The 18,351-nt window shown below is 34.8% G+C and overlaps 1 protein-coding gene across 1 annotated transcript in view; it reads right to left on the bottom strand.

Annotated features, from left to right (window-relative positions):
• LOC142345305 (uncharacterized) overlaps nt 1–17,991 on the bottom strand; it is a 49,762-nt gene extending 31,771 nt beyond the window's left edge. Inside the window, exon 1 of the mRNA XM_075397292.1 lies at nt 17,858–17,991. Coding sequence (XP_075253407.1) covers nt 17,858–17,960 — 103 coding nt within the window. The 5' untranslated portion in view covers nt 17,961–17,991. The remainder of the gene's footprint in view (nt 1–17,857) is intronic.
• Between the last annotated feature and the right edge of the window lie 360 nt (nt 17,992–18,351).

Genomic DNA, 18,351 nt, shown 5'->3' with positions numbered 1-18,351 from the left:
AGACGTGCTTTTCTGGAATGGCTAGTCACAGTCCTGGAAATATTCTTTAGAACTGTTATTCAATGATGAATGCGGAAAAACAAGTCTTTTCTCAAATTTTATGCCTGAGTTGTCTTTTGCGCAATTGAACAAGTTTTTGGCTTGTATTTTGTGTTTTCTAGACACTATTTAAGTTGTTGAAGCTAATTGTATCAAATAATTGGGTTAATTCAACACTTTTTCTTTTTTCACGATTTCATCAAATTTCTGTGGATGTTCTTTTATGTCAAAATACACAAAACATCATAGCCTTCATGGTGAGTTGGGAAATTTTTCCCACCTCACCATGAAGGTTTTCCGTGACCTAGGACGTCAAAGTCGAACAAAATTTTACCCACAAACACGCCGGGAACGCTGTTTCACGTTGTTTTACGTCGGTTCCGGAGATTTTGGGCTCCACTGATAGCCCAAAAAATGGGGTATAGAATAGTATTTTGTTAATATCTTCTAAAATACTGAACCAAATTAAACGGGAGTAGTCGCATTTTGTTGGTATTGAACCCTTTTTGATTGCAGTTTTTAGTTGGTTTCTCAAATCGGCCTAATGAAATAGTTACTATTGATTAAATTTGAAAAAAGTCGAACTTTCGGGCTATCTTGAGTGACCCAAATTTCGGTACAACAAAACACGAGTTTTATCAAAAAAATCTTAGTGTTTTACAATCCCCAGATAGTGGGAATTATCCCAATATATATTTTATATGGTGTTTTATGTAGTTCAGGCGTTGAACTTTGGCTCTGAACAGCTGTCACCTCCCTTTTTTGGGCATTTGGTACGGTACCTTATAATTACTATAACTCCTTGAAAAATGTACCGATTGGGCTCATTTTTTAATATGACGCGTATCTCAAGCTGTGCTACAAACTGTACTAAAGGGGTTTTTTGTTCAGTCGTTTTAGAGAAATTGGCTAGTAAACTTGCCCTCGATTTTAGCCCCAGAAGCGGTCGACACCAGCGGTTGACACCAGCGGTGGGCACTTTGAAGCTTTGAACTGTGTTACAAAAATTAGTGTTTTGAATAGCCCGTGTAACGTAGATTCCGAATATGTATACTTTAAATAGCGCTTTCTCAGGTTTAGATGTTCAATTTTAGCTCTGAAGGTGGTGTATCTCTCCGCTAAGGTCATTTGGGACGGTACCTATTTTTTGCTATAACTCCTCGAAAAGTGCACCGATTGGGCTCATTTTTTAATATGATGCGTATCTTAAGCACTGCTTCAAACTGTACGTTTATTTTTGTCAGCCGTTTTCGATAAATTGGCCAGGGAACTTGGCCCCAATTTGACCTCCTGAGGAGAGAAATACCATATTGACAGACAGCAAAGACAGCATTTTTCTTCTTTCAGATAGTTGCTTAATTATAAATTTTTTTATAAACTTCCTTGGGAACATCTGGAACGTGCCTGGATTGCTTAATGTAAGTTTCTTGTTGAAGTATAGAGTTTAAATTAGAGATCGAGCATATGAGTCCTTGAAAAAATGGTCATAGCAACTGAATGCTGATCGGCTTTGAGTTCCTAAGTACTTGAGGGAAACTTGAGGTATATATAGTTTTAAAGCTCGTTTTAAGCGCAATCTAATGAGCTATGTTTCGTTTTGATTGGTACAGTATTTCAGTAGTTATTAACGATTTTCGACCACAAACCTCCGAAAATGACCACCTGCTCACTGCTCGATCTTTAATTTTTCTTTAATCAGAGTGTTTATGTTAATAAACGGTGAATATGAGTTGAGACTTTATCGTACAAACTTTTAAGACTATGGCGAATGCTTTTGATGCACCCTTCGAGAAACTATAACCGAACGAGCGTTTGGTACAAATTGAAAACAGAGCATAGTGGCTGAATGCTCATGGGCTTTGATTTCCTAAGTACCTAAAGGAAACTAGTCATGGTATATAGAGTTTTAAAGCCCGTTCTAAGTGCGATCTAATGGGCTACCTATCATTTTGATTGGTACAGTATTTCAGAAGTTATTAACGATTTTCGACCACAAACCTCCGAAAATGACCACCTGCTCACTGCTCGATCTTTAATTTTTCTTTAATCAGAGTGTTTATGTTAATAAACGGTGAATATGAGTTGAGATTTTATCGCACCAAACTTTTAAGACTATGGCGAATGCTTTTGATGCACCCTTCGAGAAACTATAACCGAACGAGCGTTTGGTACAAGTTGAAAAAAGAGCATAGTGGCTGAATGCTCATAGGCTTTGATTTCCTTAGTACTTAAAGGAAACTAGTCGTGGTATATATAGTTTTAAAGCCCGTTCGAAGCGCGATCTAATGAGCTATGTCTCGTTTTGATTGGTACAGTATTTCAGAAGTTATTAACGATTTTCGACCACAAACCTTCGAAAATGACCACATGCTCACTTCTCGATCTTAAATTTTCCTTTAATCAGAGTGTTTATGTTAATAGCCGGTTAATAAGAGTTACAATTTTATCGTATCAAACTTTTAAGACTTTGTTGAACGTTTTTGATGTGCTCTTCGGGAAATTATAACCGAACGAGCGTTTGGTACCAATTGAAAACAGAGCATAGTGGCTGAATGCTCATGGGCTTTGATTTCCTAAGTACTTAAAGGAAACTAGTCATGGTATATAGAGTTTTAAAGCCCGTTCCAAGTGCGATCTAATGGGCTACCTATCATTTTGATTGGTACAGTATTTCAGAAGTTATTAACGAGTTTCAACCACAAACCTCCGAAAATGACCACATGCTCACTGCTCGATCTTAAATTTTTCTTTAATCAGAGTGTTTATGTTAATAACCGGTGAATATGAGTTGAGATTTAATCGCACCAAACTTTTAAGACTATGGCGAATGCTTTTGATGCACCCTTCGAGAAACTATAACCGAACGAGCGTTTGGTACAAATTGAAAACAGAGCATAGTGGCTGAATGCTCATGGGCTTTGATTTCCTAAGTACCTAAAGGAAACTAGTCATGGTATATAGAGTTTTAAAGCCCGTTCCAAGTGCGATCTAATGGGCTACCTATCATTTTGATTGGTACAGTATTTCAGAAGTTATTAACGAATTTCAACCACAAACCTCCGAAAATGACCACATGCTCACTGCTCGATCTTAAATTTTTCTTTAATCAGAGTGTTTATGTTAATAACCGGTCAATATGAGTTGAGATTTAAAAGCACCAAACTTTTAAGACTATGGCGAATGCTTTTGATGCACCCTTCGAGAAACTATAACCGAACGAGCGTTTGGTACAAGTTGAAAAAAGAGCATAGTGGCTGAATGCTCATAGGCTTTGATTTCCTTAGTACTTAGAGGAAACCAGTCGTGGTATATATAGTTTTAAAGCCCGTTCGAAGCGCGATCTAATGAGCTATGTTTCGTTTTGATTGGTACAGTATTTCAGAAGTTATTAACGATTTTCGACAACAAACCTTCGAAAATGACCACATGCTCACTTCTCGATCTTAAATTTTCCTTTAATCAGAGTGTTTATGTTAATAGCCGGTTAATAAGAGTTACAATTTTATCGTATCAAACTTTTAAGACTTTGTTGAACGTTTTTGATGTGCTCTTCGGGAAATTATAACCGAACGAGCGTTTGGTACCAATTGAAAACAGAGCATAGTGGCTGAATGCTCATGGGCTTTGATTTCCTAAGTACCTAAAGGAAACTAGTCATGGTATATAGAGTTTTAAAGCCCGTTCCAAGTGCGATCTAATGGGCTACCTATCATTTTGATTGGTACAGTATTTCAGAAGTTATTAACGAATTTCAACCACAAACCTCCGAAAATGACCACATGCTCACTGCTCGATCTTAAATTTTTCTTTAATCAGAGTGTTTATGTTAATAACCGGTGAATATGGGTTGAGATTTAATCGCGCCAAACTTTTAAGACTATGGCGAATGCTTTTGATGCACCCTTCGAGAAACTATAACCGAACAAGCGTTTGGTACAAATTGAAAACAGAGCATAGTGGCTGAATGCTCATGGGCTTTGATTTCCTAAGTACCTAAAGGAAACTAGTCATGGTATATAGAGTTTCAAAGCCCGTTCCAAGTGCGATCTAATGGGCTACCTATCATTTTGATTGGTACAGTATTTCAGAAGTTATTAACGAATTTCAACCACAAACCTCCGAAAATGACCACATGCTCACTGCTCGATCTTAAATTTTTCTTTAATCAGAGTGTTTATGTTGATAACCGGTGAATATGAGTTGAGATTTAATCGCACCAAACTTTTAAGACTATGGCGAATGCTATTGATGCACCCTTCGAGAAACTATAACCGAACGAGCGTTTGGTTAAAGTTGAAAAAGGAGCATAGTGGCTGAATGCTCATAGGCTTTGATTTCCTTAGTACTTAAAGGAAACTAGTCGTGGTATATATGGTTTTAAAGCCCGTTCGAAGCGCGATCTAATGAGCTATGTCTCGTTTTGATTGGTACAGTATTTCAGAAGTTATTAACGATTTTCGACCACAAACCTTCGAAAATGACCACATGCTCACTTCTCGATCTTAAATTTTCCTTTAATCAGAGTGTTTATGTTAATAGCCGGTTAATAAGAGTTACAATTTTATCGTATCAAACTTTTAAGACTTTGTTGAACGTTTTTGATGTGCTCTTCGGGAAATTATAACCGAACGAGCGTTTGGTACCAATTGAAAAAAGGGCATAGTATCAAGGGCAAATTTTTTCATGAGGTCAAAAAGTTGTTCAAATTGAGCCAAACTTGGCATAGAGTATCCCCTGTGTATGTGTGGGTACCTAAATTGTAAAACAAAAAAAATTTTAGCTATAGCTTGCGTAGAAAAAAGTTAGGTTTTCGTACGGAAGTTTGCGATTAAATCGAATAATAAATTTTGAATAATTTTCAAAAATAGATCTTTTTCATGGGGTCAAGGAGTTGTCCAAATCAAACCAAACTCGGTATGGAGTGTCCCCTGTGTACCTAGAGTCTAAAGCAAAAAAAACTTTGCTGTAGCTTGCCTAGGAAAAAAATTAGATTTTCATACGGAAATTTGCGAATTTCGCGAATAACGAATTTTAAAAATAGGTCTTTTTCATCGGTTAAAGGAGTTGTCCAAAGTGAACCAAATTAATATCCCAAACTACCAATACTATCTAGGTTGTAATGCAAAAAGAATGGTCTGCCTAACTTACCTAGAAAAAAAGTTGGGTTTTCATACGGAAATTTGCGATTTTCGCGAATAACGAATTTTAAAAATAGGTCTTCTTCATCGGGTCAAGGAGTTGTCCAAAGTGAACCAAATTGATATCCCAAATTACCAGTATTATCTAGGTTGTAGTGCAAAAAGAACGGTCCGCCTAACTTTCCTACAAAAAAGTTGGGTTTTCATACGGAAATTTGCGATTTTCGCGAATAACGAATTTAAAAAATAGGTCTTCTTCATCGGGTCAAGGATTTGTTCAAATCAGACCAAACTTGGTATTGAGTATCCCCTGTGAACCCTAATTCTAAAACAAAGACAATTTTTGCTATAGCTTGCCTAATAAAAAAGAAAGCATTTCATACGTAAATTTCCAATTATTTCGAATAACTTGCAATAATGGAATTTCAATAATTGGTCTTTTTCGTCGGGTCAAGGAATTGTTCAAATCGAACCAAACTGGGTGTGTAGTATACCGTGGGTACCTAGATTGCAAAACAAAAAGATTTCTTGGTATAGCTTCCCTAGGAAAAAAGTTAGTTTTTCATACGGAAATTTGCGAATTTCGCGAATAAAGAATTTCAAAAGTTGGTCTTTTTCATCGGAATAAGGAGTTGTCCAAGTCAAACCAAATTTGGTATGGAGTATCCCCTGTGTACTTTAGTTCTAAAACAAAGACAATTTTTGCTATAGCTTGCCTGGAAAAAAGTAATCTTTTCATACGTAAATTTCCAATTATTTCGAATAACTTGCAATTATTGAATTTCAATAGTTGGTCTTTTTCGTCGGGTCAAGGAATTGTTCAAATCGAACCAAACTGGGTATGGAGTATACCATGGTTACCTAGATTGTAAAAAAAAGGTTTTTTGGTATAACTTGCCTAGGAAAAAAGTTAGTTTCTCGTACGGAATTTTGCGAATTTCGCGAATAACGAATATTAAAAATAGGTCTTTTTTATCGGATCAAGGAGTTGTTCAAAGTGAACCAAATTGATATCCAGACTACCAGTACTATTTAGATTGTAAAGCAAAAAGAATGGTCCGCCTAAATGTCCCAGAAAAAAGTTAGTTTTTCGTACGGAAATTTGCGAATTTCGCGAATAACGAATTTTAAAAAAAGGTATTTTTTATCGGATCAAGGAGTTGTTCAAAGTGAATCAAATTGATAACCCAGACTACCAGTATTATTTAAATTGTAATGCAAAAATAATGGTCCACCTAAATGTCCTAGGAAAAAATTAGTTTTTCGTACGGAAAATTGCGAATTTCGCGAATAATGAATTTTAAAAAAAAGTCTTTTTTTATCGGATCAAGGAGTTGTTCAAAGTGAACCAAACTGATATCCCAGACTACCGGTACTATTTAGATTGTAATGCAAAAAGAATGGTCCGCCTAAATGTACTAGGAAAAAAAATAGTTTTTCGTACGGAAATTAGCGAATTTCGCGAATAACGAATTTTAAAAAGAGGTCTTTTTTATCGGATCAAGGTGTTGTTCAAAGTGAACCAAATTGATATCCTAGACTACCAGTATTGTTTAAATTGTAATGCAGAAAGAATGGTCCGCCTAAATGTCCTAGAAAAAAAATTAGTTTTTCGTACGGAAATTTGGGAATTTCGCGAATAACGAATTTTAAAAAGAGGTCTTTTTTATCGGATCATGGAGTTGTTCAAAGTGAACCAAATTAATATCCCAGACTACCAATGCTATTGAGATTGTAATGCAAAAAGAATGGTCCGCCTAAATTTCTTAGAAAAGAAATTAGTTTTTCGTACGGAAATTTTCGAATTTCGCGAATAACGAATTTTAAAAAGAGGTCTTTTTTATCGGATCAAGGAGTTGTTCAAAGTGAACCAAATTGATATCCAGACTACCAGTACTATTTAGATTGTAAAGCAAAAAGAATGGTCCGCCTAAATGTCCCAGAAAAAAGTTAGTTTTTCGTACGGAAATTTGCGAATTTCGCGAATAACGAATTTTAAAAAAAGGTATTTTTTATCGGATCAAGGAGTTGTTCAAAGTGAATCAAATTGATAACCCAGACTACCAGTATTATTTAAATTGTAATGCAAAAATAATGGTCCACCTAAAGGTCCTAGGAAAAAATTAGTTTTTCGTACGGAAAATTGCGAATTTCGCGAATAATGAATTTTAAAAAAAAGTCTTTTTTTATCGGATCAAGGAGTTGTTCAAAGTGAACCAAACTGATATCCCAGACTACCGGTACTATTTAGATTGTAATGCAAAAAGAATGGTCCGCCTAAATGTACTAGGAAAAAAAATAGTTTTTCGTACGGAAATTAGCGAATTTCGCGAATAACGAATTTTAAAAAGAGGTCTTTTTTATCGGATCAAGGTGTTGTTCAAAGTGAACCAAATTAATATCCTAGACTACCAGTATTGTTTAAATTGTAATGCAGAAAGAATGGTCCGCCTAAATGTCCTAGAAAAAAAATTAGTTTTTCGTACGGAAATTAGCGAATTTCGCGAATAACGAATTTTAAAAAGAGGTCTTTTTTATCGGATCAAGGAGTTGTTCAAAGTGAACCAAACTGATATCCCAGACTACCGGTACTATTTAGATTGTAATGCAAAAAGAATGGTCCGCCTAAATGTACTAGGAAAAAAAACAGTTTTTCGTACGGAAATTAGCGAATTTCGCGAATAACGAATTTTAAAAAGAGGTCTTTTTTATCGGATCAAGGAGTTGTTCAAAGTGAACCAAATTAATATCCCAGACTACCAATGCTATTGAGATTGTAATGCAAAAAGAATGGTCCGCCTAAATTTCTTAGAAAAGAAATTAGTTTTTCGTACGGAAATTTTCGAATTTCGCGAATAACGAATTTTAAAAAGAGGTCTTTTTTATCGGATCAAGGAGTTGTTCAAAGTGAACCAAATTGATATCCCAGACTACCAATGCTATTGAGATTGTAATGCAAAAAGAATGGTCCGCCTAAATTTCTTAGAAAAGAAATTAGTTTTTCGTACGGAAATTTGCGAATTTCGCGAATAACGAATTTTAAAAAGAGGTCTTTTTTTATCGGATCAAGGAGTTGTTCAAAGTGAACCAAATTGATATCCTAGACTACCAGTACTATTAAGACTCTAAAACAAAAAGATTTTTTGCTATAGCTTGCCTAGGAAAAAAAGTTAGTTTTTCATACGGAAATTTGCAATTATTTCGAATAATTTTGCGATTATAATTTTAAAAATATGTCTTTTTCGTCGGGTCAAGGAGCTGTTCAAATCAAACCAAACTTGGTATGGAGTATCCCTTGTGTACCTAAAGTCTAAAACAAAAAGAATTTTTTGGTATAGCTTGCCTAGCAAAAAAGTTGGGGTTTCATACGGAAATTTACGATTATTTCAAATAAGTAATTTTAAAAATAGGTCTTTTTCATGGGGTCAAGGAGTTGTTCAAATCAAACCAAACTCGGTATGGAGTATCCAGTGTGAACGTAGAGTCTAAAACAAAAAGAAGTTTTGGTATAGCTTGCCTAGCGAAAAAGTTAGTTTTTATACGGAATTTTGCGAATTTCGCGAATAACGAATATTAAAAATAGGTCTTTTTTATCGGATCAAGGAGTTGTTCAAATTAAACCAAACTTGGTATGGAGTATTCCCTGTATAAGTAGAGTGTAGTGGAGAAAGAGTTTTTTGCTATAGCTTGTCTAGGAAAAAAAGTTAGTTTTTCATACGGAAATTTGCGAATTTCGAGATTTGCGAATTTTAAATGTAGTTATTTTTGATTGGGTCATGAAGTCGTCCAAATTGAACCAAACTTGGCATGGAGTATTCAATTTATATGTAGAGTGTAGGGGGAAAAGTTTTTGCTATAGCTTGTCTAGGAAAAAAAATTAGTTTTTCATACGGAAATTTGCAATTATTTCGAATAATTTTGCGATTATAATTTTAAAAATATGTCTTTTTCGTCGGGTCAAGGAGCTGTTCAAATCAAACCAAACTTGGTATGGAGTATCCCTTGTGTACCTAAAGTCTAAAACAAAAAGAATTTTTTGGTATAGCTTGCCTAGCAAAAAAGTTGGGGTTTCATACGGAAATTTACGATTATTTCAAATAAGTAATTTTAAAAATAGGTCTTTTTCATGGGGTCAAGGAGTTGTTCAAATCAAACCAAACTCGGTATGGAGTATCCAGTGTGAACGTAGAGTCTAAAACAAAAAGAAGTTTTGGTATAGCTTGCCTAGCGAAAAAGTTAGTTTTTATACGGAATTTTGCGAATTTCGCGAATAACGAATATTAAAAATAGGTCTTTTTTATCGGATCAAGGAGTTGTTCAAATTAAACCAAACTTGGTATGGAGTATTCCCTGTATAAGTAGAGTGTAGTGGAGAAATAGTTTTTTGCTATAGCTTGTCTAGGAAAAAAAGTTAGTTTTTCATACGGAAATTTGCGAATTTCGAGATTTGCGAATTTTAAATGTAGTTATTTTTGATTGGGTCATGAAGTCGTCCAAATTGAACCAAACTTGGCATGGAGTATTCAATTTATATGTAGAGTGTAGGGGGAAAAGTTTTTGCTATAGCTTGTCTAGGAAAAAAAATTAGTTTTTCATACGGAAATTTGCAATTATTTCGAATAATTTTGCGATTATAATTTTAAAAATATGTCTTTTTCGTCGGGTCAAGGAGCTGTTCAAATCAAACCAAACTTGGTATGGAGTATCCCTTGTGTACCTAAAGTCTAAAACAAAAAGAATTTTTTGGTATAGCTTGCCTAGCAAAAAAGTTGGGGTTTCATAAGGAAATTTACGATTATTTCAAATAAGTAATTTTAAAAATAGGTCTTTTTCATGGGGTCAAGGAGTTGTTCAAATCAAACCAAACTCGGTATGGAGTATCCAGTGTGAACGTAGAGTCTAAAACAAAAAGAAGTTTTGGTATAGCTTGCCTAGCGAAAAAGTTAGTTTTTATACGGAATTTTGCGAATTTCGCGAATAACGAATATTAAAAATAGGTCTTTTTTATCGGATCAAGGAGTTGTTCAAATTAAACCAAACTTGGTATGGAGTATTCCCTGTATAAGTAGAGTGTAGTGGAGAAAGAGTTTTTTGCTATAGCTTGTCTAGGAAAAAAAGTTAGTTTTTCATACGGAAATTTGCGAATTTCGAGATTTGCGAATTTTAAATGTAGTTATTTTTGATTGGGTCATGAAGTCGTCCAAATTGAACCAAACTTGGCATGGAGTATTCAATTTATATGTAGAGTGTAGGGGGAAAAATTTTTGCTATAGCTTGTCTAGGAAAAAAATCAGTTTTTCATACGGAAATTTGCTATTATTTCCAATATTTATCTTTTAAATATAGTAATTTTCATCGGGTCAAGGAATTATCCAAAGCGAACCAAACTGGGCATGGAGTATTCCCAGGGTAGGCAGACTCTGACACAAAAAGAATTTTTGGTATTGCTTGCCTAGAAAAAAAGTTAATTTTTCATACGGAAATTTGCGTATTTCTCGAATAACGAATTTTAAAAAAAAGGTCTTTCTTATTGGATCAAGGAGTTTTTCAAAGTGAACCAAATTGATTTCCCAGGCTACCAGTTTTATTTAGGTTGTAATGCAAAAACAATGGTCCGCCTAACTTTCCTAGAAAAAAGTTCGTATTTCAATCGGAAATATCGACTTATTCGCTTATTCGATTTTCAAAAAACATAGAAATTTTATTGGGTCAAGGAGTTGTTCAAATCAGACAGAACTCGGTATGGAGTATCACCAGTGCAGTTATAGTGTAAAACAAAAAAAAATTTTGGTGTAGCTTGCCCATGAAAAAAGTTAGTTTTTCATACGGAAATTTGCGATTATTTCCACGGAAAAGCCAACTTTTTTAGCAACTAGACAAGCTATAGCAAAAATTTCTTTTGTTTTACAATCTAGGTACACGTGTGATACTCCATACTGACTTTGGTTCACTTTGGACAACTCTGAGACCTAATCAAAAAGACCTATTTTCAAAAATTATTTAAAATTACTTAAAAGAAATAAACGCAAATTTCCGTATGAAAACCCAACTTTTTTCCTATGCAAGCTAAACCAAAAAATTCCTTTTGTTTTAGACTTTAGGTACACAGGGGATAATCCCTACCAAGTTTGGTTCGATTTGAACAACTCCTTGACCCGATGAAAAAGACCAACTTTTTAAATTCAATAATTGCAAGTTATTCGAAATAATTTGAAATTTCCGTATGAAAAGCTAACTTTTCTCCTAGGCAAGCTATAGCAAAAATTCTTTTTCTTTTAGAATTAGGGTATCAGTACTATTTAAGTTGTAATGCAAAAAGAATGGTCCGCCTAACTTTCCTAGAAAAAAGTTGGGTTTTCATACGGAAATTTGCGAGTTTCGCGATTAGCAAAATTTAACTATAATTGTTTTTATTTATAGAGTTAATAATTGTTTAATATTTGTTTAATTTACCTTAATTACCTTAATCTAGTTCTCTTCTCAATTCTCCTATAGCTTTTGTTTGTAACTCCGCCGTAGCCGGTCCCCAGCCCGGATGAGAAAGGAGGAGGGAAACACACCCAGAACATACGAGAAAAGTCTCAAAAGGTCTGTTTTTCAACGTGACTGGAGCCTTTTCCAAAAATTTTCCATGTATTATTTAATCTTAAAATTGTCCGTTTAGGAGAGAGCTTTTCGAGCCTAGTCTTTTTCTAGTGCTCTGCTCAATTCTCCTATAGTTGTTTGTTTGTAACTCCGCCGTAGCCGGTCCCCAGCCCGGTTGAGAGAAGGAGGAGGGGAACACACCCAAAACATACTGGAGAATCTCAAAAAGTTGTTCGTTAGTTCAACTGTAGATTTTTTCCGACAGTATTTAACTTATTTCATAGTTTTGCTCGTTAATGATCAGAATTTAGCTCGTTAATGATCAGAGTTTAGCTCGTTAGTGATCAGACTTTAGCTCGTTAATGATCAGAAATTAGCTCGTTAATGGTCAGAATTTAGCTCGTTAATGATCAGACTTTAGCTCGTTAATGATCAGACATTAGCTCGCTAATGATCAGAATTTAGGCAGACTTTGACTAGGAAGCCCGTTCATGTAGGCAGACTTTATTATGACGCTCGTCCATGTAATCAAAAACGCACTTTACCCCACCTGTGCGTTTTTAATTGTCTGATCATTAACGCACACCTCGACCCGCGTTAGTTAACACTGACGACATTGGGATGTTAGTTACTACTGACGTTAGTTACTACGACGTTACTAACAGGTGAGCCCGACAACTACTTAAGTTTGCTATTTTATATGATATTCCACATGTAAGAAACGACAAAAAACGACGAAAAAGCGACAATTTTTATGTAAGACACGACGAAAAAACGACGAAAACGACGAAAGAACGACGAAAAAACGACGAAAAAACGACGAAAACGACGATAAAACGATCATTTCTTACATAAAATTAACGATGAAAAAACGATCATTTCTTACATAAAAATACCGACGAAAAAACAATCATATCTTACAAAAAAATAACGACGAAAAAACGATCATTTCTTACATAAAAATAACGACGAAATAACGAACAAAACGACGATTACCACGTAAGGGCTTTGGTCGTTTTGTCTAAGGAAAGCGATCAAAAAACGACGATTTCTAACAAGTGAAAAACGAAATTCCTCAACACGGGTTGGGAAAGAGGAAACGATTCAACACTTTTTCAATTTTTTATACTGGAAATTCTGAATCGTAAATTACATAGCTCACAGACTAAGATCAGCAACAACAACAACAAAGTAATACTTCACAGACAAAGAGCGGCATTAATAACAGGGTGGTGGCCGCCGGATTGGCCGACAGGGCGTTTAGCCGACAACCGAAAAACGGGAGGGGGGGTGCGGGCACGGAGAGGCCAAGTGGAGCGCCACCCAACAGCACGCCAAAGATAATCGTCCACCGAACTACTGATTAATGGACCAATGAGGTTTTTATTAGTCATAATGATAAACTTGTCGGCTAAAATACTCATTTTTCCCTTGTCGGCTAAACGCCCTGACGGCCTATTTTCCTAGCCCTGTCGGCACTATTCTCCTAACAAATTGAAATTATCAAACTGACATTATCAAATTGTTATAATCTTCTTAGGCTCAAAAAGAGCTGGTTGTACTGGCGCTTGCATTAGGAGTTTTCTGGAATTATTAATTTTTCCTGTATTTTGCTAATTTAAATTCGAAAACTATATAGAGTGCGTATTTTTTTCATATAATGAAGAATTTTGTGTATAATTCGATCTCATTCGGAAAAATTTCGAACAATTACCTGTGTTTAATTGAAATAAGGCAGTATCAGATTTAGTTTAAATTTCATCATGGAATCTTACAATCAAAAATTATTAGGGTTCAACCAATGACGGATCCCATTTATATAAAAATGAGGCCCAAAATACTTTTTCTGTTTTCAGAGAAAAATTAATGATCTTTATAGCTTTGACGAAATGTTTTAGTAAACTTTTATTGAGTTTTTGTGTCTTGTCAGCATTTGGAACTCTCTTTGCAGTCTGATGAGCTAGCCAAAGATCCAATTGGCTTCTTTTTGAGTTATAAGACAACCATGCAATGCTTTCAATTGTTATATATTGTTTCTTTTGACTTTGAAAATTTTTGATTTAAGAAAATGTCAGTATTTTTTGAACTCCGGCATTTTTTTTCTTATTTCTCTCAAATTTTGGCTTAATCCAGGTAAAGACAGGTCAATCGTTCTTTTGCGCATATTGAAGATTAAACTTTCTGCCCATTTTTTGTTTTAACTGTGGGTTCTTGGCTTTGATACTAGAGCGTTGTCTTGAAAGTTTTTAATTTTACGAGGTAAAATTGACTCTCATAGGCCATGCACAGTAATCTGTCTAACCTTTTAGTTGAAGGCTTATATTTGTTATGACTTTTGAAATTAACTGATTGCAAAATAATCAATTGATATTTGAGTTTTGCCAACTTTTAATCATATTTCTGTCAATTGTTAGCTCAAGCTCTGTGAAGACTGGTCAGATATTTTTACCGATAAATTAAATTCTGGTCTTTATAACGACTTCACTTTCCACTAATGGCTTTGATACTTAGAATTTTCAAAAAATATTTGTAATTTTTGGATATTTGCCCAATTTTGAGGTTTTTTTGTTTTCTTTTTACTAAATCACAAAAATAGACGGTCCGGCTGGCAGTTTAGAAAACGCCCCAACAAAAATGTCTATTCTCAGTGAACAACTTAATGTTTTAACGGCTCAGACACCGTAATCGTACAAAGTTTTAGATATTTTTTTTCATATTTTTTGCCTTCCAATTTTTTTTTCATCTTTTTGCCGTCCATTTTTTGTTCTTTTGCTGTCGAATCAGGAATATTCGATAATGGCATGTCTAAATTGCTTCCTATGGAAATATAAATGAACCTTCTAATGATTTCAGTTGATACTTAATGTTTTGAATAACTTAGACAATAATTGATTTCATAATTTGGAAGCGTTTATTTTACTTTTACCTTATTTCCCTTTTTGTCGACCTGTTACAAATCACTTTTAGGACAAGTTCCATATGTTTAATGATAAATTACAAGTTAATTTGCTTTGGTCTAGGGCTTATCCGATATATTTTTGATTTTGTGTTATATTGTTTTCCAATATAGATATCGAGTTTTGTTCACAATTAATATTTGTTAATATTTGTTTTTGTGTTTATATTTTCTAGTGGTTGCTTTAGTGACATGTCTCATCGGCCCTATAATTTTGCACTTTTGTCAAATAGTGGTTTGTTGAACGATATGTGAGTTTTAGAAAAAAAATCTATCTCTTCCTCATTTCGCAGACAGTTAAGTGAAAAATGTGGATAAGCGAGGTCGAAACATTATGTTCGAACACACATTACCGAGCCTCCTTGTTCAAATCAGCTTTCATAACGGCACGCGAGTCACCTTTTCCAGACATTTCCAGATCACAAGAATTTCTTTTTCTGTTTCCGAGTCACTCCTTCATACAAAAAAAATGACATCAATTTTTAAAAAGTTTGACATTTGTAGTTTATAATCAACTTGGAGCTCAATTTGAACACTGTCAGTAATAGTTCCAAAATTCTGCTTTGGTGCATCACGTAAATGGAATGCTCGATTATATTCAGATAGCTAAATGATGACACAGGAACGAATCTGAAGTCATTTGTCGACGATTGCTGAAACTTCCGAACAATTGTAACTTCTGAGAACTGTTGACTTAATAACATCATAAATAACTTGAGATCTTCTCGAATGTCATCAGAATTTTTAACATCTTGTGCGTCGATTGTCATCATTAGCTCTCCCCTTTCATTATCAATGTCAACTAAATTCTCCAACGTCACAATGCCGTGGCATGTTTTAGTCTCCGCATCAGCAGCAATAAAAAGCAATTCTTTCTCACACTCAATGACCGATTGATGGAAATCAAATGCCAATTTTTTATTTTCCATTTCAATAAACAAATTTCAATCAAGCAGCAAACACAGTCTCGCAACGAAGTCAAGAAAACAAGTTTCAGTTAGATCTGAAATACGCAACATATGAAGACCATTGAGTCTACAAACACTGCAAAAAGATAAATATAAATAGAGTGATTAACACTGGGATTAAAACCCCACGGGCGAAAGCCCGAAGCTTTTACTACGTATATATACATTGGTGCATTCACATCTTTTAGGTGGAAACGGTGGATGTCGGCGGAGGTCGGTGGAGATCGGTGGAGGTCGGTGGCGGAGGTCGGCAGCGGTCGGTGGAGGTCGAAGGAGGTTTGTAGAGGTCGGTGGAGGTTGGTGGCGGAGGTTGGTGGCGGAGGTCGGTGGAGGTCGGTGGAGGTCGATGTGCGAGTCGGAATTAGTTGTGGTGTAGTAGTAGAAGTATGGAGCTAGAATAGCTCTGGAGGGTATCGCCATTTTAAAATAATCAAAATTTGCTATGAATAGTCTGTCAATTGTTTGTATGTACAGTCTGATGTGAAACATTCTGTGCAGTGTTGACCAATAATGTAAATGAGGCTGCGAAGAAGAAGGACAGACTGGGATGTTTCCTAATCGACTCTGGGCAGACTGGCAAAAGTATTTATACTGCTATTTGTCTGGCACAGTAATGTTTACAATTGAAAGTCAATGGTAAAGCGCTGAAACCCACAGCGACTAAGGTACGGTGATTTAAAATCTTTTTAAATTTGCTAATTTGTATTTGTTTAATGTAATAATCCCTACTTATACTAAAAGCTGACTTGTCTGGAGCTAAATTCCTCTGATTTCGTGCAAGGATAAATTATTTCATACTGTCCATGCTTCATATTTTAGTGCGATCCTATTATGAAACAAAAGAAAGCATATATGATCCTTGTATGGTTATTAATTATTAAAATTTGATCCATATATGATAGTCATATATTACCCTCAATCACGTTGTAATCTGCCAAAAAACGCTGAAATGTAAAATTTGAGTGCTTATTAAAAGAGTAAGTCTATCTATGTGACTAAAACTTTTATTTCACTGAAACTAGTTCATACCGATAATGGCCCATTAAGAAACAACCAAATTTGGTTTTGCACATTACTTCGAAACAATTTTCTAAATACTCACAAAATCAAAGTTTGTTGTTTCAGACCAAAAGGGTCAAGTATAGACTGCACATGCTATGTATCTGATCTATTATATTCCCCATTTATGTCCCTCTGGTTACAAAATGCGTTGTTGTATAGCAATGTTACTATGTAAAAATCTAGCAGGTGCGCCTGGGGCGTAAAAATATATGCTCACTTTTTCTGCAAAAAGCACTTTTACCTTAGTATATATATATATATATATATATATATATATATATATATATATATATATATTCAGCAATGTCGCTGTTTTCCCTACACATGTATTAAGATAAAGAAAGTTTGCTAGTGCGAATAAGTCCCGACATGCTCAAATTTTGGTATATAGGTCGGCAGTTTTTGCATTTTACATAATGGGCAGGCAAACTTTTGTCAAGTCTAATTGATCTAATCCTTTGATCTCGTCGCTCATTTCTTTGATTATTCACCAATTTCTGCGTTGCTATTGTCACTTGATTGTGCATAAATATGGACGTGACAAAGCAGCGAAGACTGAACGATAATTTGGTTGGTGATGTTCGCTGATCTCGGAAAATTTGCTAATATGATAAAAACCAACGAAATGGAAGTAGGACAAAATAGATCCATTATAATACATTTAAAGGCCCTCTGACCCCATTGTATAGATTAAATGAGACGTTTCGCGGTTTTAAAGTTTTAGTGTGATTTCTGTATGATTTCCAGGAAATCATATAAGATCTTTGTATGACTACTAATAAGTCATACAATTAATATATGACTTAGTATATTTACTACGAATCTTGAATTACCTAGCATGAAACGTAAGAAAATTGTAGGATGGGCGACCCGGGCAAATAGTAGTTTTTCTAAGTTTTCACTTCTCCAAGGAACTTTATAGACACTAATTTTTGAAAATTATGCAAGTATAAAATGTTTGCATGACGTGAAAGATTAGGAGTGAAAAATAACAAACGAGAGCATTTGGTTATTATGATCATTTGAACGGTAAACTTCATTCCCTTGAGTAGCTGCAATCTATATTAAAACTGTGAAACCAAAACTAGTCAACAAAATTTTTGTTTTACCATTTTGATCCTCAGAAGGTAGAATGAGGACATGTGAAATGTATTTGGGTGCCTCTAGATGGAATCGTATGGTCACTTTTTCCAATTCTTTTGGTTTCGACATAACGAGACAGTCGTCCAAGTTGGATCCATTGATCTTGCTCATCCAGAGGGAGTCATTATCATACTTGTTATCAGTAATGCCGCCTGTTTCCAATTCCAGCCTCGCAATTCTGAGAATATCTTTCGCGTGAGGAGATACTAAAGAGGAATCTCAATGAGGCATAAAAAATTAACAGTTCTTCAGACAAGTGGCTCCGAATTTAATACAAGCTGTCCATATTTTCGAATAAAGCTATCTTTCAGCAAATTTGGGCATGTTTAATATTCAATTGCGGTCAATTTCAATTGCGTTTTTGCGTTATTTATTTGCTAAAATATTTATCTGGTTATAGAACTTATCTAGTTAACGCGCAATTTTAAGCATATTTGTTCAACCTTGCAAGCAAAATTCA

The sequence above is a fragment of the Convolutriloba macropyga genome, chromosome 9 (assembly GCF_964194025.1).
Source record: "Convolutriloba macropyga chromosome 9, txConMacr16.3, whole genome shotgun sequence".
Lineage (NCBI taxonomy): Eukaryota > Metazoa > Xenacoelomorpha > Acoela > Convolutidae > Convolutriloba > Convolutriloba macropyga.
This window is presented reverse-complemented; position numbering and strand designations above follow the sequence as displayed.